The sequence below is a fragment of the Crinia signifera genome, chromosome 19 (genome assembly GCF_055691185.1).
Source record: "Crinia signifera chromosome 19, ASM5569118v1, whole genome shotgun sequence".
NCBI classification, from domain to species: Eukaryota; Metazoa; Chordata; class Amphibia; order Anura; family Myobatrachidae; genus Crinia; species Crinia signifera.
Genome location: NC_139226.1, coordinates 24351864 through 24377187, shown reverse-complemented (window position 1 = coordinate 24377187; position 25324 = coordinate 24351864). Strand labels below are relative to the sequence as shown.

The 25324-nt window shown below is 45.8% G+C and overlaps 1 protein-coding gene across 1 annotated transcript; it reads left to right on the top strand.

The window, feature by feature from the left end:
- Positions 1-23848, top strand: LOC146042237 (cell adhesion molecule CEACAM8-like). Its single transcript, XM_083162158.1, has 9 exons — positions 1-54; positions 1168-1524; positions 3057-3206; positions 7476-7733; positions 11812-12069; positions 14991-15119; positions 17465-17526; positions 19170-19202; positions 22075-23848. The coding sequence occupies exons 1-9, from the start codon at positions 33-35 to the stop codon at positions 22138-22140; spliced, it is 1335 nt and encodes a 444-aa protein (XP_083018284.1). The 5' UTR covers positions 1-32; the 3' UTR covers positions 22141-23848.
- Positions 23849-25324: the final 1476 nt, after the last annotated feature.

Below are 25324 nucleotides of genomic sequence, written 5' to 3'. Positions count from 1 at the left end.
TAAACAGGAGACACACTGAGCGGACATCTACAATGAGGGTCTGTGTAACAGCAGGTAAGGTGCCACATATATAATGATACATCTATACTATATTATTACATGTATATTATAGCACATATTACCATGGACCATACAGAGCAGCGAGGGTACTATATATGTCTAGCTGTAACCACAATGGGATAGCTTACTTAGAACTGCTGTTACTTTTGGCCTGATTCAGACCCTATTGCTAGGCTGCAAATGTGAATCCCGCCCCCATTTGTCCATCTCCGTCCAGGATAAAAGTAAATATAGACTTACTTTTATCCAGGAAGGGAGGAAAAATCAATCAATGGTAAGCAACCACCATACACATCCACTCGCATGCTCCAGTGGGGATTATGTTGGCACAAGGGGGTGGCGCATTTAGCGGCGTTTACCTGCTCGCTAGGCTACCTAGAGAATAGGTCTGAATCAGGCCCTGTTGGAAAGTATCGGATTGAAAGTAAAAGTAGCAGGTACTGATGGAAAGTATTGGATTGGAGCCGATAGTAACAGGTACAGGGCTACACTGTAACAGATCCTGTAACATGTGTCAGACTGGAACCAATATTGGTGAGTATATGATTGGAACCGATAGCACAAGTTATAGGACAGGATACATCTGCACAGATTATTGGTCTGGAACTGACGGAAAAGATTATCGGACTGGACCACAACACAAATACACAACAACAGCACATTACTCATTATGCCGCACAGTATTGTCCATTCATCCCGGTACACCACACAGTAGTACCCTTATTCATGTTACATCACACAACAGTACCATTATACATGTTACACCACACAGTAGTACCCTTATACATGTTACATCACACAGAAGTACCCTTATACATTTTAAACCACACAGGTGCAAAGGGGGAGGTCCGATCTGCAGATCTCCATAGATCCACAAAGTTTGGGTGTACCCGATTCTATAATAACGACTAATGTACATATCTAAGTAAGTGTTTTTTTTTACAGTACAACCCATATGTATATTTCCAAATTTCATCTACATTATGTATCTATGTTGGGTCTCCTACCATCACCTCAGGGGCTACAGATGTATTTGTCATACCACCACATCCCACAATAACAATGTCAGATTGGCTGAAGATTGATGTCATGATGTTTCTCTTCCAGTTCTCCTCAGTCTGTGGATGGATCTGACCAGTGGAATTGTCAGCATTCAGCTGATCCCTCAGTATCCGGTGATCCGGGAATCTGTCACCCTGAGTGTTACTGGGGTCACTGGGATGATTCAGTATTTTGCTTGGTATAAAGGACCATACGCTGATCATCAGTATCAAATCCTCGCACATCTTCCTCCTGATCCTACCTCACTAGTTACTGGGCGTCTATACATCTCTCGGGCCAGACCTATCCCTAATGGCTCATTACTGATCACAGATCTCCGTATAACTGATACTGGTAATTATATAGTGATTATACAGACATCGAATCGGCACGAAGAAGTCTCTGTGAGGCTGACTGTGTATGGTGAGTAACATGGTATCACTGACCCAGGCAGACGCATGATGAGTAATGAGCTGCGTCTCTTTTCTGAAATTGACTGTGTGTGGAACCATGGTAGCAGTTACATACAGTAAGTACTTAAGGGTTTGGATGTAGCTTTGGACCATGTGACCGTTGGAACATACCATGTGGCCTGTTACTGCAGTGGCAGCTAAAAACAGTGGTGAGAGCTGCTCAATCAAACTAGTAATGCCCCCCAGGTGCTGCAAGGGAGGGGGATTTACCCCCAGCACAGCAAAGGGCATTAGTAATAAGATTTGAAAAACCAACATAATAGAGGGTCAGTCAGAGATCTTAGTTACATATATTTTGCAAGACATCGAATCGGCAAGAACAAGTCTCTGGGCCAGATTCTCTAAGCTTCAAAAGTGATAAAATGGAGAGTGATAAACAGCCAGCCAATCAGCTCCTACCTGCCATGTCACAGACTGTGTTTGAAAAATGTCAGACAGGAGCTGATTGGCTGGCTGTTTATCACTCTCTATTTTATCACTTTTGAAGCTTAGAGAATCTGGCCCTTTGTGAGGCTGATTGTGAATGGTGAGTAACATGGTATCACTGACCCAGGCAGACCCATGATGAATAATGAGCTGCATCTCTTTTCTGAAATTGTCTATGTGTGGAACCATGGTAGCAGTTACAGAAGTACCCAAGGGTCTGGATGTAGCTTTGGACCATGTGACCGTTGGAACATACCATGTGGCCTGTTACTGCAGTGGCAGCTGCAAGGACTGTAAAACACAAATTAGACTATCCATGCCACCATCTATTCCTTCTAATAAAGGGTGGCAAGCTCTGCTCGCCAACAGCCTAAATTTGCTCCTATCCAGTACCAGGTTTTTCTTCCATCCAACCAACTAGTTGGATGGTTGGAGGAAAGTTGGTATGATGTGTGGCCAGCATTACAAAGCATTTGCTTTGAGCAGGCTTAATAGTATTTCTATATTTAAGCAATTTTTAAACATGACATGCCTGCATTTTTACAACCCCTCCCCACTAACCCCATGCTAACACCCCAAATGGTCACTTCCTGTCAATCACTTTGCATAGGCATCCTTACTGTGTGCAGGTGCACAGCTGCACTTCGACGCATGTGCAATGGAAATTTAGCACATGCGCAATCTGCAGATAATTGCTCAGTTCCGTAGAACAAAGGCTTTGTCACCATTTCTGAATCAGGACCACTGTGACATTTTTTACTGTCCGAGTCACCATACTGAATGTAATTGCTCCCAACTGCCTGGTCTCTGTAACCTAACTGGCCCCGTCCATGAAACATTACTATGGGGCCAATGTGTTTTTGCTGACAAATATGCAGCTTGGGATCACATAAGATTTTTTCCGCATTACGGGGATAGGATCAATCATATGAATGGCTAAAATGTAGTTAAGAGTTCATTCATATTCATTGTGTTTGTGTATTTTTATTTATAGCAACAAGACTGGTAATGTCTATTTGTGACCTCTTACCTGTCCCTATGTTTCTCCATCCACAGAGCGGATCATTAAGCCTACAGTCCCAGCATCTACCTCCCAGCCCACTGAACAGGCCAGTGTAAAATGGCCAGACACAGGAGACTACAGATACGGTACTGAGAATCCAGACAGTGACCATACCAGTGTTCGCAATACAGTGATCATATCCTGTGAGTACTTGGGAGGCCAAGGGAATGGAGACTTGCAGGATGTAGTACCAATATTTAAAAAAGGGAAAATAGATGAACCAGCAAATTATAGACCGGTGAGCTTAACATCGGTCATAGGGAAATTATTTGAGGGAATACTAAGAGATGGTATACAGAAATGTTTAGATATAAATAAGGCAATCAATAGTAACTAACATGGGTTTGTAAGGAACCGTTCATGTCAAACTAACCTACTGTACATTAGTTGGCCTAGACATTGGCAATGCAGTAGATGTGGTCTACCTGAACTTTGCAGAAGCATTTCACATTGTGTCATACAAGAGTTTGGTCAAAAAAAATTGAGGAATTTTGGACTAGGGGGGGAAATTGTAGTTGTGTAGGTAGCTGGGTGCAGGATAGAGAAAAGAGAATGTATGTCTCCCAAGGTGCGTGAACTTAATTGACGAAAGTCTTTTTTCAACCTCAACTACTATACTGTATGTACTATTACATGTAAGTTCATTGATTTATGGGGCGAAATGTAATAGGGTGCAATTTTTAGAAATGTCCAATTTTTTTTTGGGACAAAAATGGGCAAATTTGCACGTTTTATAATAAGATTCGAATTGCAGTAAAATTTGCCCATTTTGACCTATCTAAAAAAAAAATCACACAATTAAAATGAACAAAAATCGAAAAACACATATACCAGGTCTGTACATGGTTCTGTCCAAAAATGTGTAAAAGTTTTAAAAAAATGGCGTACATAAGCAGCCACAGACTCATTTTGCAAATCCTGGCTCTCCAAATATGGGGGGGATCATAGGGATCCCCTCTATTTAAGAAACCAGCACCAGGCTCTTGGACCATTCCTGGTTCCAAAGGTATGGGGGACAAAAAATGTAGGGGTCCCCCATGTTTTGGAACCAGTACCGGGCTCTAACAGCAAGTTTTTATGCAAGGTCCCCCAGCCGTCAGTTCTGGATGGGGTAACTGGGGGAGTGAGGACCCGGAATAAAGGGGAACCACCAGGCTTCACCAGTCCAGGGCTAAAAGCCTTGGCTGTCCCCGATGACCCATTCACTCTTACAGGACTTTCATTGTGCTGCTCCAACCCTATGGAATACCCTTCCAAGCACAATAAGACTCTCCACTAGCCTGCAAAATTTCAAGAGTTCCCGGAAAACTCACCTCTTCAGGCAAGCCTATCATATTTAAGTGCCAACAACATAGCCCTCTGAGGCACATATGTATTATATATTGTAGCTTTTCTTCTGGACTTGCAACTTGGTGGGACTGCTATGCTATTGCTGGCGCCTGTCCTTGTGTAAGCTTACAGCAGGGCCCTCTTACCTCCAACTCTGTCTGTTGTTACTCAGTTTGTTCTATCACTGTCTGCAATTGTAAAGTATATTGGAATCTGCTTTAATATAAAAAACTGTAAATTAATGAATAAATAAATGTACCTCTCCTTCCCTCTCTCTCAGCCATGTACCTCTCCTTCCCTCTCTCTTCCCTCTTCAGGCTTTTACTAAATCAGCTGGAGAAAGGGAAGGAGGAGCTGAAAAATTCTGTTTAGTATGTCCGACTTGTGGACAAAACCCAAAGTGTGGTCAATCTGTTGGCCACTGCCTTTGATCCTAGGTTGAAAGCCTACATGGTATCTTTGTTTCTGGCAGACACAAATCTGTAGAGGTGCAAATACCTGCTGGTGAGATAATTGTCAGCTCAAGAGGAATGTGGCATGGCAACATCTCCTCCTTCATTTTCTCAGCCCACTGTGGCCGCAAGGAAAACACAACAGTTTACAAACAGAGATGCTGGGCAGTCATCAACACATTTTTACATCTAGTCCAGACTGAAGGAACTGCCTAGAATTACTGACATATCTCCTGTAACTGCACAGGATGTTGTTATCATTAAAGAAATTGTGAAGGATAATATCAGTGATAGTATCCAAGTAGGCATGTCAGAAAGTCCATTTGGTACTTGTTTAGTTTCACGGCGGCAGATAAATCTTATGCAATTTGCATACAATTTGCATGCGATATTGCATATCATTTGATGGCCGATGCGATTTACTACAGTACCTGTTCATAACCCCACTATCCACAATGGGACAAAGTCGATTTTATATAGTGTGGCGAGCACAGCGAGCCACCGAGCCCGAAGCTTGGTGAGCGTAGCGAGCCCCGCGAGGGGACGTGGATTACTTTACCTGTATTCCGTGGCAAGTACAGCGAGCCCTGCGAGGGGATGCAGAATACATGTAAAGCATGCGATATCTGCCGCCGTGAAACTAAACAAGTACCGTCCATTTATATACATGCAGGAAAAAAACTAAATTTGGAGACCCCTGCACAAACTGGCTTTGTTATACTTAAGTTACCCACCCTGCATTGTGTACTCAGAAAGAGTTTTTAGCACAGCCAGGAACCTGGTCAACGATCTGCTTAGGAGGTTTCTTCCAGAAAATGTGGAAAAGATGATGTTCATGAAACTGAATTAGAAATTCCATGAAGAAGACCTTTACCAACAACTACCTCCATAAAGTACAGACGGAGCTGTGATTGTGATTCCAGTGGGCCAAGTTATTGTGTGAAGACGAGGATGTACACACTGTTGGGCATAAGGAATCGGAGCATGATGATGACATCTTGCCTCTGTAGAGCCAGTTTGTGCAGGGGGAGATCAATTCTTCTATTTTTGTGTGGGCCCAAACAAACCAATAATTTCAGCCACAGGTGTGGCAGTCCCTGTCGCTGAAATGGTTTGCTTTGCTAAACTGCATGTCCTGTCTATAGAACATAAGGGTGGGAGGGTCATCTTGCACCTCTTTTCTGGCAAAACCAATCCAGATCCAAAACACAAAGAATATCCAGATCCAAAACCAAAACACAAAACTTGAAAAATGGCCCTGTGCTCATCCCTAGTGTTCATCCAAATCCATCCAGTGGTAGGCCCAGAACAAGTTCCAAGTCTCAAAGCACTACCCAGCGTACACGAATGTGTGGTCAAACCAGGACCTAAACCCCTAGTATGTCTTTTGAGCCAAAATGCTTCTACTGTGAAGTTTTTATCCAAATGAAACCAGTGGCAGGCCCAGAATAGGCTCCTTGTTTCAAAGTTCTGGGCAACATACACCAATGGCAGATCCAACACCCTAGAATGCAGTGGCGTAACTATAAATTTTGCTCCCCCCTGCCAAAAAATTGTGGTGACGCCTCCCCCCCCCGGACTCCTCTCCAGCGTGTTTCCCCATAACAGAGAAGCTGAAGCAGGATAGAGGAAGAGAGACCACCCTAGCATGTCCATCCGCCCGCCCATCCTGTACACAGTAGCCAATAGCCGGCTCTGTGTACAGTCAATTGAATCAGTGGAGGGATTTGTCATTTCTGCCATGGCCGCACCCACGCTGCGGCTGGCTCACCTCCGGTGCTCAGCCAGTGGGGAGCGACAGGCAGCAGCATATCAGTGCGTCAAGTGGGTGCCGGCGCCCACACAGACCCTACTGTGGTTTGCTCCCCCAAGCGGCAGCTGGGGCTGCCTTACAGTAGTTACGCCACTGCTAGAATGTCTTCACAGACCAAAAGTTACCACTTTATGAAGTTTTCTTCCATATCAATCCAGAGGCAAGCTCAGTACAGGTTTCTTGGGTCAAAGTTATGACCAGCATACACCATTGAGAGGTCTGCCCTGTTGCAACTGTAGTAGTAATGTATGTGATTGGCTCACCTGTCAATGGTCTCCATTTAATGTACTGTACTCTATTGTATCGGTAGATATAATCAGTAAAGCATTCACCACCCAGTGGTTAAGCTGTGTATTGCATGACATGGATTCTTGCATCTTAGTATACCTGCACAGGTATTTACTAAGACACATTATTGCTGCACTCAGAGAAAAGAAGTAAAATTACACATCTGTATAAATATCAGCAGTGTGATACATACAGTAGCAGACATATGCCATGCAGAAGGTTCTAGGATAGTATAATCCAGTTGAACTAGAAAATCAATTTCTGCATCATCATCATCAATACTGACCAAGAGAGTTATCTCCTAGATCACAGCTTGTGTCATGCATGGACCAACCCTACCTGATGTACAGGAAGATTTGTTGGAGTTCCATTAATCAAGATTGAATAGGTTTATTTTCAAAGTAACTAGTATAAAACTGTTACTGTTCTGTGCTTATATCTATGTGTTCCTGCTGATAAGGATGCTGGTCTCGTCATCAGACATAATGTGTGTCCTACTGTTGTGACATAGGGTATATTTCTTATTGCAGATGGCCCAGAGAACGTGCAAATAACTGGGGAATTATCTGTGAGTTATGGTTCGGACATCTCATTATCGTGTTCTGCTGACTCTGTCCCAGCACCCGACTACCGATGGAGATTCATGGGCAGAGATCTCGGTATAAAGCAGAATACCCTCCTAATTCATAATACTTCCACAGACAAGCAGGGGAGGTATACCTGTGTGGTGACGAACCAGGCGACACAGCGTACTGCTACTGCCTCTGTGTATGTGACTGTTACAGCTGGTAAGCTTATAATGAATGTCAGCAAATGAGCATCTGTGGCAATCACTTTCAGTGACACACCTGTACCCAGGGCGGATCTACACTTTACATTTTGAAATTAATACTGACTCATCCCCTCTACTCATTACTCCTCGTACTTTGTTTTGCCTTTCTCATTTTCAACATATATTGAAAAAATAAATAAAACAAAGAGAATATTCATAAAGAAATAGATACAAATAAACACATTGCAACAAAATTAATCCTTATGCATCTACGTCCTATTATGATGCAATATGCCCCTCCTACATCAATAATTTGGGGGAAGAGGCGAGAACAAACAGTAGAAGTGAAAAAAAAAAAGTTGTATGGAAAGTCTGCGCATGAGGAAAAGGACTAGTATAAATGTATAATAGCAGACTGGATACAGATCTCAGTTAAATAAGTAATATGAAAAAAATGTATTGCTTCTTTTTTTGTGTGGGCCCAAACAAGCCAATCACTTCAGCCACAGGTACAACAATCCCTATTGCTGAAATTATTGGTTTGTTAAACTATGCATGTCTGGTTTATAGAACATAGGGGTGGGTGGGACGGCCCAAGGACAATTCAATCTTGCACCTCTTTTCTGGTTTTGGCAAAACCAATCCTGATACAGAACACGAACATCCAGAGCCAAACACAAAACCCCAGAAATGGGCCGGTGCTCACCTCTAGTTTACTTATAAATCCATCCAGTGATAGGCCCAGAAAGTCAAAGATCTGCCCAGCGTTCAACAATGGGAGGTCCAACCAGGACCCCAACCACCTACTATGTCTTTGGAGACAAAATGCTGACACTCTATTAAGTTTTTTAACAAATTAATCCAGTGGCAGGCCCAGAACAGGCTCCTTGGGTCAAGGTTCTGGCCAGCATAGTGGGAGGTCCAACTGGGACCCTAACACAGCAGAATGTCTTCTGAGGCCCAATGTTACCACTGTATGAAGTTTCCTTCCAAATCTATCCAGTGAAGTGCCCATAACAGGCTTTCTGGTTCATAGGCACTAGTGGGAGGGTTAGACTGCATGGGTGGGAGAGAGTTAGAGTTAGGCTGTGGAGAGGGAGGGGTAGGGGAGGGCAGGAAGAAGGCAAGTATACCTACCTTCTGGTTTGCTGGCTATTCATATGTATTCCCTGTATATATGTAACAGATAAGAATACCACTTGTGAAAATGTTTTGTTGTGTGAAAAAGCAAAGTAAAAACCCTGCCCTGTTGCAACTGTAGTGTCACGTTCTTAGTAGCACCAACTGCAGAGTAACGTAAGCTGGGTGCTTTAACGTATGGGGGTTGCATCCACGACAGAATGGAGTGAAACAATGAAAATAAGATGTAATTGATTTAATAAAGATATTGCAAGACAGTGATATTGATGGTACAAATGGTATATGGCAGGTATGCAAATATAAAGTCAATTGTCCAATAAGTTATTGCAAAGGATGATGGAGCTTGGTACTTGAAGGCTATTGCAATATAATTTGAGGAATGGAGACAAGACAAGAATTTGATTGGATACTTGAGGATTGAAGCTTGGATTGAAGCTGAAGTTGACGATTGGATGATTGGATGAAGATTGGATGATTGGTATTAGGATTGGATGATTGGATGAAAGTTTGGAAGATTGGATTGAGGATTGGATGGTTGGATGAAGATTGGATTGAGGATTGGGTGATTGGATGATTGAATGAAGATTGGATTGCTTGAATGAGCAAATGGTGATTGGAGATAAGGAATAATAAATGAAGAAGACTTGTCCTTTGCTGAATATGGTCGTAGCTGCAGCCAGAGGTAACCGTGGAAGTAACCGTCGGGAATAGAAGCAAGGTGAGACCCCTTAGAAGGACTGACCTTGCTGGATCCACTTTGGCGGTAGGCAGAGTCCGGTGGTATTAGGAGCAGTGAACGGCCAGCAGGAGATCTTCAGGCGAAAGCTCAGGGTTGTAGCGGATAACTACAGAGCTAGGTAGGAGCAATGATGCTGCGGGATAGACATCATTGTACTGACTGCCGGACTAGCCTGGGCAGTCAGTACTTAACAGGTGGACTTGCGCCGGGATAGGTCATGCAATCTGACATGGAGGCGGAGCCGTGCAGGAGAGGCTGAGGAAACCAACAAGATGGCGCCCGCCAGAGAGGGCGATAGATTCCAGCCGGCCCTGATTGTACGCAGCTGCACAAACACCGGCCTTCAGTCAGAAGCTAACCAGGCACAAACACACATGGTGGTACGCCACTCATACCCTGCATGGAACCAGAGCACAATGCCCCGGTGTCACCACGTGGTGACAGCACGGCCACATGTACCCCACTGGAGCCAGGGACACAAGCAGAGGTGAGCGCCATGGTTCTAGTGCAACTAGAGAGCCTAGGGCTGAGTACAGCACAGGGGTTTTGGGTAAACGCCATGGTGGATGTGATATGTAGTAGTAATGTACAGTAAGTGATTGGACCATCTATAAAGGATCTCCATCCAAGGCACAATTTTGTTTTAGCAGTTTTCATCAGTGAAGCATTCACCACCCAATGGTTAAGGTGTGTATTGCATGATGGAGATTCTTGCATCTTAGTATGCCCGCACAGGTATTTACTAAGACCCCTGAATGCTGCGTTAAAGAGTTAAAATGTAAGAGGACACATCTGTATAAATACACAAATATCACCAGTGTGATATACAGCAAATGTATCCCATGCAGAAAGTTATAGTATAGTATAATCCTGTGGAAAGAGAAAATCAATTTCAGCATCATCATCAACACAAGAAAAATAGTCAATACTAGAGAGCGCAAGCGACACAGGTTTAAATTATTTTGTATTAATGTAAATTATCACATACAAAAAACATCAATAGCAGTTAATACACAAATACAGATGTATTACAATTTAATATAATTATAAATATAAAATATAAGATAGGGAGGGGAAAGGAGGGGCAGGGGGACAGGGACAGATGTCACAAGCCAATTTTGCCAAATGGTCAGTTTCCAAAAACCTGAGATATGTTATACTCCAATATTGGCTGCTTAAGCCTTCACAGTCTCAAATCCATAGAGATGTTTGTGCTTCCAATTTAAAACGGAATACAACAGTAATCCAAATCGGCCGATTTTTATCTGGAGGAGTAGATTTTGGTTATAATTGGAGGGCTACACATGGAGCAATCACTGTGGGCAAACAGTCACATGTATTAATTGGAGGTTGTATTGGAGGGATACACACGGAGCAATATCTGTGGGCAAACGGTCATAGGTTAGACAAGGAGTTTAGATGGTGAGGGAGCTGTCCTGACAAGGTGAGGTAGCAGATAGCCTTGGGTGTAATGACCGGCTTCAGTATCCAAACCTGACCGCAGCAGCAAGGTGGGCTGACTGCGTCAGGGAGCCGCCTGCTCAGACTCAGTTTAAGGCAGACGCTACACGGATTACAAGTGCACAGTTCGTTTGTATAGCTACCTCCTTTCCTGTCGGTCGATTCACAGCATCCACCGCGCTCCACTTATTAGGTGAGAGTTCCGTCTCCACAGATCTGTTTGGGGGGCTCCTTTGATATATTCAGGGTATATTCTTGTGCAAGTGTAGAGATTTTAAGGAATCAGGGAGCCTTAATTGGGAGCAGCAGGCTACACATTTATTGAATTTTTATTGATTTTTATATAAAATATAGTAGATTGGTGCGCCCGATTGTCCGGCTTTCCTTTCTCCTTCTCGGCTTTCCCCGACACCGTGTGTTTAAACATATCACACGTTTGCCAGAGGTTTGCCGTGTTGGGAGCGAGAGTGAGCCGGGCTTAAATACTGTAGCATCATCATCAACACTGACAAAGAGATGTCTTTCCTAGATCAAAGCTTGTGTCATGCATGGACCAACCCTTCCTGATGTACACGATGATTAGTTGGTTTGCCCTAAATCCAGAATGGATAGATTTTATTTCCAAAGTATCTGTAGTATAAAACTGTTACTGTTCTGTGCTTACATCTATGTGTTCCTGCTGATAAGGATGCTGGTCTCACCATCAGAATTATTTGTCCTACTGTTGTGACAGGGGGTATATTTGTTATTGCAGATGGCCCAGAGAACGTACAAATTACTGGGGAATTATCTGTGAATCCTGGTTCGGACATCTCATTATCATGTTCTGCTGACTCTGTCCCACCACCCGACTACCGATGGAGATTCATAGACAGAGATTTAAATATAAAGCAGAATACACTGGTAATTCATAATGCTTCCACAGACAAGCAGGGGAGGTATACCTGTGTGGTGACGAACCCGGCGACACAGCATACTACTACTGCCTCTGTGTATGTGACTGTTACAGCTGGTAAGCTTATAATGAATGTCAGCAAATAAGCATATGTGACAATTACTTTCAGTGACACACCTGTGCCCGGGGCGGATCTACACTTTACATTTAGGGGGATGGTTTGAAAATCAGTCATGTACAGTACTTCTCCTTTCCTCCCCCTCTCCCAACCATGCAACTCTCCTTCCCTCCCTCAGCCATGTACCTCTCCTTCCCTCCCCCTCTCCCTCAACCATGCTCCCTCAGGAATGTAACTCTGCTTCCCTCCCCATCCCCCACTCTCTCAACCATGCACCTCCTCCTTCTTTTCTTTCATCCCTTGCTCCCTATCAGAGTTATGTTCCTCTCCTCCCTCTTTCTCAGCCCAGCACCTCTCCTCCCTCTCTAGATACCTCCCAGCTCCTCCTTCTCTATATCAACTACAGTATGTACCCCCTCCTCTTTCTCAGTCATGTCCAACTCACACTATGCATCACACCTGCTTCCCATTTTGTTGCCGCATACCACCTCCTTTTACTTTTATACATTATGTTCCACTGGAGAAGGGGACAGAGGTCTGCGTTGCTAGGGACAACTATCCAGGTGCCAGGCTCGCAGTGCAGGGCAGCGGATTCCCAGTAGGAATGGCCATCATAGCCATTGCCATCGATGGTTGCCATTGATGGCAATTCTGCAACTGGCCATTGATTGTGCAAAACTATGAAATGGATGACCATCTATATTTTTACCTATCAATGGTCATTTATTGTGTTTGACTGAATGGCCTGCCAATCAAAACACAGGGGGCGGGGCTTCATGGGTGTTGGGGGGCAGGGCCATGCTCCATGTCCCGGCACTTTGAAAACAAAAGCAAAACATTGTATCCATCGATGGAGGGAAACCATCTGGTTCTTCCCCATCGATGGCAAAAGTATTCAAAATCGGCCATGAATCATCGATGGTCGATGGCCATCCCTAATTCCCAGCACTTAACTGCAACTGGAAACTGTAGAGGCCATTGGGCTTCCACCGGGCTGATGACAGGAGCAGGCCCACAGCCTGTATTCGCGAAGGAAAAAGCGTCTGGCAGCACGGACTCAGAGGAATTGGATTACTTAATCAACCTGATTTTACCCACTTGTCTCCTCTCTGACAGCTGTTCGTTGCCTGTTACCTTCTCTCCTCTTTCATATCCCAAGCTATCTTACTCTGTTATTTACCATATCCTCGCAATCTACTACAGATGCTGTCTGTCTTCCCAAATCCCTGCCCTCACCTCTGGTCCTCATGGCTGTTAATCTCTCAACTTCACTTTCTCCTACCGCTCCTCCCCCTCCCATCCCATACCTATCCTGACCCCTCGCCCCCGCTCCCCCACCCTCCCAAGGACCCCCCTCTCACTTCTGCAATCCCGAAAACTTTATCCACATATATACACAACCTACCTCCCCTCCCTCTTTCCTGTGCCCTATGGAATGCCAGATCCATCTGCAACAAACTCCCTGCCATCCATGACCTATTCATCTCTAGTGCATTCCACCTCCTTGCTATCACTAAGATCTGGCTCTCCACCTCTGATTCTGTCTCTCCAGCTGCTCTCTCCCACGGTGGCCTCTCTTTCTCTCACACCCCCAGGCCTAACGGTCGCCAAGGTGGCGGCGTGGGTTTTCTCCTCTCAGCCTCCTGCACCTACAGTGTCATTCACCCTGAACCCTCTCTCCTCTTCTCCTTCTTTGAGTCTCACTCCATCCATCTGTACTACCCCTACAACCTCCGTGTCGCTGCAATCTACCGTCCCTCTGGCCCTATCTCCCAATTTCTTGACAACTTTGCCACCTGGCATCCACACTTCCTCTTCTCTGACCTACCTTCTGTCATTCTTGGTGACTTTAATATCCCCTTGGATAACCCGCTGATCCTGGCACCTCCAAACTCCGTTCTCTCTGCTCCTCTCTTGGCCTATCTCAGTGGACTACCTCTCCCACCCACATCCAAGGAAACTCCCTCGATCTCGTCTTCTCCCGCTCTTGTTCCCTTACTGACTACACTATCTTGACTTTTCCTCTTTCTGACCATCACCTCATCTCCTTATCCCTCACTGCTTCCCCCTCTCCCACCCCCCCAAGCACGTGTGAAGTAATGCTGCGCTCGCCACGCTTCGGGCTCAGTGGCTTGTTGCGCTCGCCACACTATATAAAATCAACTGAACGCCGACGTGGATAGTGGGGGTATGAAAAGGTCGGAGGACGCGTACCGCCGCCGCTCGCCACGCTTCGGGTTGTCGTTGATCATGGCGTGGCGTTAAAAATGGGGGGGCATTTGACATAGTAATTACCCATCAGGGTGGGTATACAATTAAAAATCTGGTCTGGGGGGCCATTTAACTTTGTAATCAGCCATCAGGCTGGCTGTACAATTAAAAATCGGGTCGAATTGGTCGCATCGCATGCGATTTGGTCGTTTGCGATGCGACCGATTTTTTGACCCGATTTCATACAATATACTCCCGTCATTTCTTTCTGGCACGCCAGCGTTTTTCGTAGCACTTCCACTAAATGGTCGGTTTCCACCCCAGATGCCGACTTCCTGTAAATCACCTTGCAAACGGTGTGCAAATGAAAAAGTAGCAAGACACGCGCACATTGCAGCCCATATACATGCAGTGTACCGATGATTGTCCGCTGTGCGATTTCTAGCATTTCAAATATAACAGCATTCAAAGCTATATAGACAAGTAAGACATAGAGCACAGCAGGGAGTATTTTGTGGGCAGAACAGAATTTGTCTTATGTTTATTTTGTACTGTAGCTGCTCACTTCCTCTTATTTACCAATAGGTCTGTGATAATATTATGAAGGTGCCCATACGCGGTGCGCTGATTGGGAGTGCGCATCATCTCAAAATCAGGATCGCACTGTGTATGAGCACCTTAAGAACTTCCACATCCATGTATTGCACAGGTGCCTGCGGAGGCTCTGCTGGGCTCAGTGCTGGATGGACCGCTGGAATCATCTGTGGCACAGTCCTGGGAGTTGTGCTGATTGTTAGTGCTACCTTCCTGCTGTATAAGAGATGTGTCCTTCCGACAGGTAATGGGGGAGATGTGCACATTAACATCACTGGATATGGGACCTTATTCAGGTCTGTTCACACGGGGACCTATGTTTTGTTAGTGGGCATATGCAGGGTGTTTGCATCCACGGCATACATTCTGTTTGCTGGGTGCACGCACCCAACACAGCAGGCTGGGGGGCGGAGAGGGGCATGGGGAGCCGTGGAAGGCGATGGGCATTCCAATGAGATGGATACAAAAAGTTCTTAGTCAGTGGCGTAGCTACATATGTGGCAGACCCGGCGGCTGCTTGGGGGAGCGGCGTCAGCTGGGTCTGTGGTGGGCGCTGCTGGCTGAACTGACAGTTGACCCTGGCAGCAGTGAGCGCTGAGCAGGTCCCGCCCTGTACATATCTAATGAGCGGGAACCCAGCGCAGTGCATATTAAATGAGGGGGTCCCCGCCCCGTGCATATGTAATAAGTGGGTCCCACTCTACATATGCACGGGGCATGGACCCTCATTAAATATGCACTGCGCTGGGTTCCCGCTCATTAGATATGTACAGGGCGGGACCACTTCAGCGCTCACTGCTTCCTGGGTCACCTGTCAGCTCAGCCAGTGGCACCCGTAGTCCATTGCCTCGCTCCTTCCGGGGGGCGCCAGAATATTTTTTGGCAGGGGGAAAAAATTTTTTCTAGCTATGCCACTATTCTTAGTACTGTGTACAAGAACAAGAGAGCGCTTATCTCATGTGTTGCTACCTTAAAAGCAGCTGCTAATTAGGAGATGGTCAGTCTCAATAAAGAAAGAACTAAGTGGAGAGCAGTGTTATAAATTATAAAGTTAGGGTTAGTATATGACCTGCACTGTCCACAATCGCAGCAGTCCCACTTTATGATGGAGTCCACACGGCGTTTGATCCTGGGAGCTGTATGAGGGAGTCCCAATTAGATGGCTTGGATGGGACTACAAACTCTGAGCAATTTGTTTCTGGATAGTACCAGGTTTGATTCAGCCAAAGACATCCAAACTTTGGGGGACAGCGTGGTCAGCGAAATCAGCCCGGTCCCTCAAAGTTTGGATGTCTTTGGATCATTCGGGTTTGGCCGTAATTTAAAATCAGTGGTGAATTACAGAACAGAATAGGTCAGTGGTTCTCAAACTCGGTCCTCAGGACCCTGCACAGTTCACATTTTCCAGGTCACCCAGCAGGTGCACAGGTTTACTCATTACTCATTTATAAAAAGCTACAGGTGGAGCTAATTCTGTGCTACGATTCTGTGAGGAGACCTGCAAAACATGTACTGCGTGGGGTCCTGAGGGCCGACTTTGAGAACCTGTGGAATACAGATGGGCCGTTCTCATTGTGACTACACCCAACCGCCAGATTGCACCATCCACCAGAATGGTGCTCGTGCTCCCCATTCTAGTCAATGGATGCGCGGGCGTGTATGATGCTCACACGTCCCCATCCTGCAGATGTCGCTCTGGTGGCAACAGAGAATGACCCCATCTGTAGGTGATATAGAGCACGCACACTTCAGTAATACAATCCAACAATTCCTCACTATAGTTTTCAATGAATCCCAGGTAGAGTACCACCTCGAAGGGCTATTTTATAGGGTATGGGATATTGGGTCGACCACTGAAGGTCCCCAGGACTGGGACGTACTGGCCCATTTTCAGCCCACTCACCCGTTTATAGGCAGGTGGGATTCAATGTCCCACCTGCCCATCGGTAAAAAGGGGGTGTGTCTGCAAAAACCATCCGTGATCTCGACTGTACACGGCCTTTCTCGGCAAAACAGATCCGACTGCTTTTAACGTCAGGTCAATTCGGTCGAGTGGCCTCTTCAATGCTATTGGGAATGACAGCATTAAATAGGCGCCCACCTCTATTCCGTCGGAAATAGAGGCAGGGAATGAATAACCCCCTATATCCCATAAGTGTCGACCTTTAACCCCTTCAGTATTGTTTTTTTTTTAGGGAGCACTCCCCACTGGTCATTTTTTTGGGGGAAAGAATACATTGCATTTCCCGGTGCCGGGCAGCGCCTCACCATGGCAACCCGGCTGTGTACAGCGTGATGTCACACCACACACAGGGAAGGAAGCGGTGCCGGGCAGTGGCTGAAGCTAAGTGCAGCGCTGATCTCAGGAAGGAGCGCAGGCAGTGACACTCCCAAGAGTGGTTTTGCCAGTCTGCGCACTGGAGCTTAACCCAGAAAATTCTTGGGAGTGCCATTGAAATTGTTAATACCAAACCCGCTGAAAGTCGTGGCAAACAGCTTTCAAAATAAAATTCCACGTCTGCATAAAACGGTAAAATCTAGAGATAATAAATTCAAAAATGCATTTAATTATTTCTAATTACTCAACAGAAACCTCAAACAAGTACGATGTCCCACAGACTCGGCATTATAATGCACAGGCGGCTATAACGGTGAGTAAAGTACCAATGTGTCCATATATTTGCATTTTAAATGGGGCAGATGTATTAAGCCTGATGAAGCGATACAGTGGAGGTGCTAACTCAGCAGACAATCAGCTCCTAACTGCCAGGTTAAAGACTGTTTGAAAAATGACAGTTATGAGCGACCCCATTGTACTACAGGTGGAGCGCCTCTTGTTCAGCTGGCGATAGAATAGCCAGCCTATGCCAGCTGCCGGAAGGGGGCGCATGTGCACGAGATGCTCCACCACCCTGTTCCGACTGAGCTATCCACCGCCTCCCCGCACCGCACCCCTAACCCTGCCCATCTCCCTGAAGCAGATATGGGCAGAGTTTCCACTCCCCGCCACCAAGTGACTGGGATGCACATGTGTGTGAGACGCTTGCACGTCCCAGTCAGATGTACCACCTCTAGACCGGCGATCACCTGCAGGGGCATTATGGCGATTCCCAGCGATAAATGAGAGGCGCTCCATATGTATATGTATCCTATGAAATCACCAGATTTTAAAGCAGGTCTTCTGCATACAGTACATCCGTGATCAGTTCTTGCACATTACCATGAATTGAATCTTAAGATATCATATCACAAGGCTTACTGCATTTCAGAATTTTGCCTTGGGCTAAAAGAAGTATATAATAGTTTACAGCAGCAGCAGCAGCAGCAGAAGAGTATAATAATTAAATGATGTATTATTTAATTATTACATTTCTTCCGATGTATACAAAGCTAATATTTTTTACACAGTGGCCAGCGACATCGTATCACTCAAATATTGCTGCTGTACACAATGATTAAATAACCGCAAAATAATTGCATTCGTGCAAACTATTTGAGTGACAGTCTGCTGCCTTTTGGCGGAAGGGGAGGGGGCATCGATGGCCTTTGTTTTTGAAAACAGAGGTATGTCGCCAATATTTGGGGACAATATATGTAACTGGCACTACTAGGGACATGATATGTAACTGGCCCTATTGGGGACGTAATCTGTAGCTAGCACTACTGGGGACATGATCTGTAACTGGCACTACTGGGGACATGATGTGTAACTGGCACTACTGGGAACATGATGTGTAACTGGCACTAATGGGGATGTGATCCGTAGCTGGCACTACTGGGGACGTGATCCATAGCTGGCACTACTGGGGACGTGATCTGTAACTGGCACTACTGGGAACATGATCTGTAACTGGCACTACTGGGGACATGATCTGTAACGGGCACTACTGGGGATGTGATCTGTAACTGGCACTACTGGAGACATGATCTGTAACTGGCACTACTGGGGATGTGATTTGTAACTGGCTCTACTGGGAACATGATCTGTAACTGGCACTACTGGGGACATGATCTGTAACTGTCATTCACATTAGTGCCTGAGATAGTACACAAACATTGTTTTGTAACATTGTATAACAGGCTTAGCTAGACAAACATGTGTTTTTACAACATAAATGCCTTTTGTGTTCACAACACTTGGGTCCCGTCCTCAAGATACCGCATGGAAATATAAAAATACTCCGAAATAAGGTATAATTCGTTATTCAAAACACTTCCGATCCAGAGCATTTTGGATAAGGGATACTCAACTTGTGCGGTTCTGTAACACTCCTCTGTCTATTATCTGTTCTAGAGGTTTCCTGCTACGCAAGAGTCTATATATATGGTGAGTATTTCCAGATAACCAATGATCTTATATGTTAATTTAGCAGCAGCAGCATCATCAAAGGGGAGACCTTTGCAAAAAGGGGTGAGGCTTCCAAGAAAAGGGCAGGACTTTATGTCCCAAGCAGTGGCTGCTCCAGAGGTGGGCTGCACCACAGTCCAAATTTCAAATAGGGGAGTCACAGTTACGATGAATGCTGCCAAATATTGGACAGCCGGGATTTATTGGCAGCTGAGGTTTCTCCCATATTTGAATTTTGGACTGTGTCACAATTCCTCCTCTGGAGCCGCCGCTGGTCCCTAACCCTCATTTTCATCACTTCGGTGGTCCGGAAGATGTAGGCTGCCCCCAACTACAGTGGTTGCAGTGTCGGCTCCTACAAATTGACAGGAGTGGATTGCTGCACGGAATGTTACAATGCAACACCAGGCACTGGTCACTGAGCAGGAGCTAGCATTTTGTTGCCCCCACACATCCCTTGTGAAGCCACTGGGCAGAGACAGCAATGTCCGGAGCAGGATTTTGACTTTTGAAGCATGGTAACTAGAATTTTATATATTCTGTACACTAATTTGTCCAAAAAAAAGGGGAGGGTGAAACCGTGCTTATCTAAGAACATGCAACAGGTATAGATAATAATATGCAAGATTTATTAAAATATTGGTATTTTAAAAATTGATATAATCAATCATTGGATATTCCATAAAAATTAATGGTACCACAAAAAATAAGAGTAAAAAATAATGAGAGCATGGATAGTCACCCACAGTATGGATGTGTGGTGTCCTGTGTCCGTTCCTATAGATTGCTTCCGTGTTAATATCCCATTTAGAGAGGCCAATATGCAGAGTGAATTTATTCGGGAGAAATGCTTGTCTCCAACCCAGGGAGCGCCTGTTGTTTTATGGTGCTCTACCTGGTGTCCTTATATTGTATTGTCCAGATGATTTTGGCTGTAGGGATGGTTTTGGAAGCTGGTCCAGTCACAAAGGGTATGGACAGATTGAATGTCCAAGTGCAGGGTGTCCAGGCTCTGATCCACCAACACGTTTCGCTGGGAAGCTTTTTCAAGGTGAAAAAGACTTGAAAAAGCTTCACAGCGAAACGTGTTGGTGGATCAGAAAATAAAGGACAAAATAAGGACACCAGGTAGAGCACCATAAAACAACAGGCGCTCCCTGGGTTGGAGACAAGCATTTCTCCCGAATAAATCCACTCTGCATATTGGCCTCTTTAAATGGGACATTAACACGGAAGCGATCTATAGGAACGGACACAGGACACTACACGTCCAAGCTGTGGGTGACTATCCATGCTCTCATTTTTTACTCTTATTTTTTGTGGTACCATTAATTTTTATGGAATATCCAATGATTGATTATATTGATTTTTAAAATACCAATATTTTAATAAATCATGCATATTATTATCTATATCTGTTGCATGTTCTTAGATAAGCGCGGTTTCACCCTCCCCTTTTTTTTTAATTCTATTTATTTGGGTTTGACTTCCCAATTCTGAAACCGCTGCTTCAGCAAAACTTACTCCTTTCAGGCACCCTCTAAGGACACTTTTGTGTCCTAACCCCTCTTGTCTAAAAATCTGCCCACAGATCATGCAAGTAAATCAGAGGTGGGGAACCTTTTTTGTTACCCGGGCCATTTTAAATGGATTAAATCCTTCCAGGGGCCAGTACCTTTAGTCCCATGCTCCGGACGCCCCAGATTAACTGCTGCCGGCTGCTGCTGCTGGATGCTCCCGTCCCACAGAAAGTGCCTACGAGGGCCGTTTATGGCCCGCGGGCTGGAGGTTCCCCACCCCTGCAGTAAATCACCCGCTCCTCCCCTCTCTTATAATTGTACATGTTGGTATATTATTTCTGGAAATGTCCTGGTTTTCAATGCTCACCATCAGCACAATACAGGTCTTTACACTTTTATTTAATGTACCATCCATAGGGCCATAGGCGCTGAAACCATGGGTGCACCGGGACCCCCACGGCAGCGAGGTCCCAGCAGCGGATATGCCGCCACTAGCGGGGGTCCCTGCAGCGGATGGGAACTACTAGCCGCTGCTAGTTCCCATCTTCCTCAGGGACCCTGTTGCTGCGGTGCTGCCAGGATCCCCAACGCAAGCCGCGGGTGAGTCCTGGGGGGGGGGTGTCGGGGGGAGAAAGCACCCTCCGAAAAAAATGTTAATTGGCGCCCCTGCATAGAGCCTAATTCAGTAAAGATTGTTTATGATAAGCTGCTCACAATCCTTCACAATGCACATGCAGGTGAATACCACCTCCTGCCTGCATTACATTGCAGTTTAAGAGGATCACTGTGCCCATCGGTTGTGATGCTCCTTGTGCCTGTAACCTAGTAACCTTACTACTGTCTGTCGCAGGGCAGCTTGCAAGTTCTTGGCCTGGCCACTCCCAGAAAATGGGGGTAATATGCCCATTCCCAGAAATGCCAGCCACCCCTGTCTCTCCCTGCCAGAGCCTCTGCCTGTCAATCATATAGAGGCATTTGCTGTTCTGCACGGTTATCGCAGGACCCACATGGGATCAAACTTGAATTAGCCCCATAGTCTATTAATGTCTGAGCTTTAGGAGTTTATATTTAATGAAGAAGAGTATTAAAAGTGCTATAAAAAAAAAGGTTTAACCAAGATATCGTGCAGCAAGGTGCGGAATATAGACTATACCAGGACCCGCCAAGAGAGCATCTGCTGTGAGATACTTATTTGCCCCTGCTCAGCAAGTACCAACAGAAATGAAAAGGGAAATGTTGCCACAATGATGTGTGTGTGTGTGTGCTGATACGTGTGTGTCTGTGTATAATATAGTGTGTATGGTGTAACTCTAAATTTGTATTTCTTGTAGGACTTGCAACACAAATCCCAGGACACTTACAGTGACTTAAGGAGAGGACATGGATACGCTGCATAATCTTCTTGTAACAGAAGCCATCTCAGGGGCAAATGCAGGATTGGCAAAGGGGGGTTTCCAGAAATGGGCAGAGCCATGCATGTTGGTGGAGACTGACATCGCAAACGCAGGTTGGACCCAGGATTGCAAACCCGGGTCCGACCCAGTCCAGCGTATTAAGATTAATACTCAAAAAAATGGGCAAACTGGGTTTAACCTTTCTTATAACTTGGGTCGAAATGCTGGGTTGGTCGACCCAGGTCCTTTGGTGTGGTGCGTTCACACCGCACCTCAACCCGGGTCAACATGTCACCAACCCGGGTCCGACCCATGTTATTTCTGTGATGTGAAAGGGGTATTTGGCGTCTATTGATCTAGTGTGTGTGTATAATAATTCCAAAGCACAAAACAAGCATCAGCACCCAGAGTCTTAATTCCATCCAATATGTATTAAAAATATAATCACAGTCCAACATTTGGGGACACATTGAAATGCCATTATATATTTAATTCATATTATGAGACATTTTGATACGCTTTTTTTATAGAAATATAATCACTTACAAGTGCCACCGGGAAGACATCAGGCTGCAGATGCTGATAGCTAAAACACTCATTGGTAGTCTTGGTTGGTGGAGGGAGAGCCACGCAGATCAAAAGGAAGCAGGGCCGGTTTAAAGTTTGTGGGGGGCCCTGGACAATACAAGGTTTGTGGGCCCCCCTCTCCCCTCCACGCAGGGCCGGTGCTAGGGGGTTCGGCGCCCTCCTGCAAACTATAAATTTGCGCCCACCCAAACTTTACAAAGGGAGGGGTGTGGCCACACAATAGTACTCCTACTCCAAATTACACCACACAGTAGCACAATATTATTCGCCTACACACGTGCCCACACCAGTTGCCGATATTAGTAGTGCTGCCTACACACGTACCCACACCAGTTGCCGATATTAGTAGTGCTGCCTACACATGTGCTCACACCAGTTGCCGACAGTAGTACCGCTTCCTACACACGTGCCCACACCAGTTGCCGACATTAGTAGCGCTGCATATAGATGTGCCCACACCAGTTGCCGACATTAGTAGCGCTGCCAATACACGTGCCCACACCAGTTGCCGACATTAGTAGTGCTGCCTATACACATGCCCACACCAGTTGCCGACGTCAGTAGCGCTGCCTATACACGTGCCCACATCAGCTGCTGACATTAGTAGCATTGCCTATATGCGTGCCCACACCAGTTGCCGACATTAGCAGCGCTGCCTATATACGTGCCCACACCAGTTGCCGACATTAGCAGCGCTGCCTACACATGTGCCCACACCAGTTGCCGACATTAGTAGCGCTGCCTACACATGTGCCCACACCAGTTGCCGACATTAGTACACTCACACTTTACAATGGTGGCAGCTCATCCTGTCCTGTTTCCTGTTGTCTTCAGGCAGTCTTGCTCCCTTGTAGCTCCACCCCTTCTGGTCCATGTAGCCACGCCCCCTCCGTCCATGTAGCCCCGCCCCCTTTCTGCCCCTGGCGATGACCAGCTGATAATGAGCCAGGAGGGATCTCTGTGCCTCCGGCGCTGCTGCCTGTGATGAAGTGACAGGTGCAGCAGCAGCCGGCAGGCACGGAGGACAGCAGAGGATGCACAGCAGGGACAGTGCCTCTCCTGCCCGGCACCTACCTGCTTTGCATCCTCTGCTGAGTGGGTAGCGCCGGCCCTGCCTCCACACACAATTGTGTGTGTGTGAATAGCAAGGGCAACAACCATAAAAGGAAAAAAGGGGGTGGGGGGGGGGGGGGGGTTAGGAATGCTTATAACTCTTTGAGAAGTCTGTGAAGTGATACAGAAAATACTTTTCCTACCTCTGGGAGTACCTCCGGCCAGTGTGGGGGTGGCCCAAGGCAGGCTCCAAGGTTGACTTGTGGAAAATGCACCAAGGACATACAAATAGTGTAGTGCAAAAAGATTATTTCTATGTTGATCTTTATCCCTTTGAGTGCCAAGTGACTGTCAAAATAGATGTGAAAATTTAGGAAAGGATATATTTTTCCATCATAATGGGCGGGATTCTCTAATAACCCCCGCAGCACATGGCCGGCACTCGCAGTGTTGATAATCGCATATGCAGTAATATATACGATTATTAACGCAAAAGTGATGGCCGGCGATGTGCTGCGGGTCCCCCCTCCCTCCCTGAACCCTTACCCGGCTGTGTGAGGGCTCCTTTTCCTCCTCCCTGCACCCGGAAGTTGTGCAGGGAGGAGGAGATCAATGGTCCGGGCAGCACGGCAGGAGGCTGCCCGGACACAGGTGAGGGAGGGCATCGCAGATCGTTGGGGGGCGGGCGGGGTGGCGGGGGACACGAAAGGAAGCCCATAGGCTTCCATGGGGTTATGCCATATACAACTGGCGTAACCCCCCGCTGCATATGAAAATGCGGTAAAAACCCCAAAAACTGGGTTTTTACTGCATTTTTAGTTTGGAGAATCTCGCCCACTGACCTGTAATGTTACCTTATATAGAAAATGTAATTTTTTATTACAAAAAAAATAAATGAAATTTATATAACAAATGTGAGCGGCGCCGGCAATTTTAGCGGATATTTTGCACATCACTCACAGAGATATTGCAACAAAAAAAAAGAAAGGTTAAAGGACTTACTGGAGCTGCCATTAGCAATGAGTAGAGAGGTGTGCAGACCCCGGTGTTTTGTTTTAAGTCTGTATTTCTTTAAAAGTCTATTTAAAATAGGTGTAATCACAGCAAATGCGACCTATCCTGGAGATGCGCTGTCCACAGATTGTGGTGCGGGGAGGAGTTCTCCTGCATAGACCAATCATGCAGCGGATTAGTAGGCAGGTATGCACAATATCGATGTTTCTAATGGGAGAGAGTGCAAAACCAATTGTGATACATTAAAAAAGGTTTATTATTAACCATAAACAATAATAAAATACAATAGTTAATACTATATAAGAGCCATATATTTCATTGAACAAAAATCTTCCAGCTGAGACCCATTTATGCATAAATCCACATCTTACGTTTATTCCTTTATATTAAAAGGTGTTAATGCTTGAGATCACCACTCTTGATCTTAGGGCAGGCATGTCCAAACTGTGGCCCTCCAGCTGTTGTTAGCCTACACATCCCAGCATGCCTTGCCATAGTTTTAGCATTCACTAATAGCAAAAAGCTGTGGCAA

Excerpts from the sequence above, each read along its gene's own strand:
- LOC146042237 (XM_083162158.1), top strand. The coding sequence starts at position 33 with ATGAGGGTCTGTGTAACAGCAG. Across the intron at positions 55-1,167 it reads GAGGGTCTGTGTAACAGCAG|TTCTCCTCAGTCTGTGGATG; the intron begins GTAAGGTGCCAC and ends TTTCTCTTCCAG. Across the intron at positions 12,070-14,990 it reads GTATGTGACTGTTACAGCTG|GTGCCTGCGGAGGCTCTGCT; the intron begins GTAAGCTTATAA and ends TGTATTGCACAG.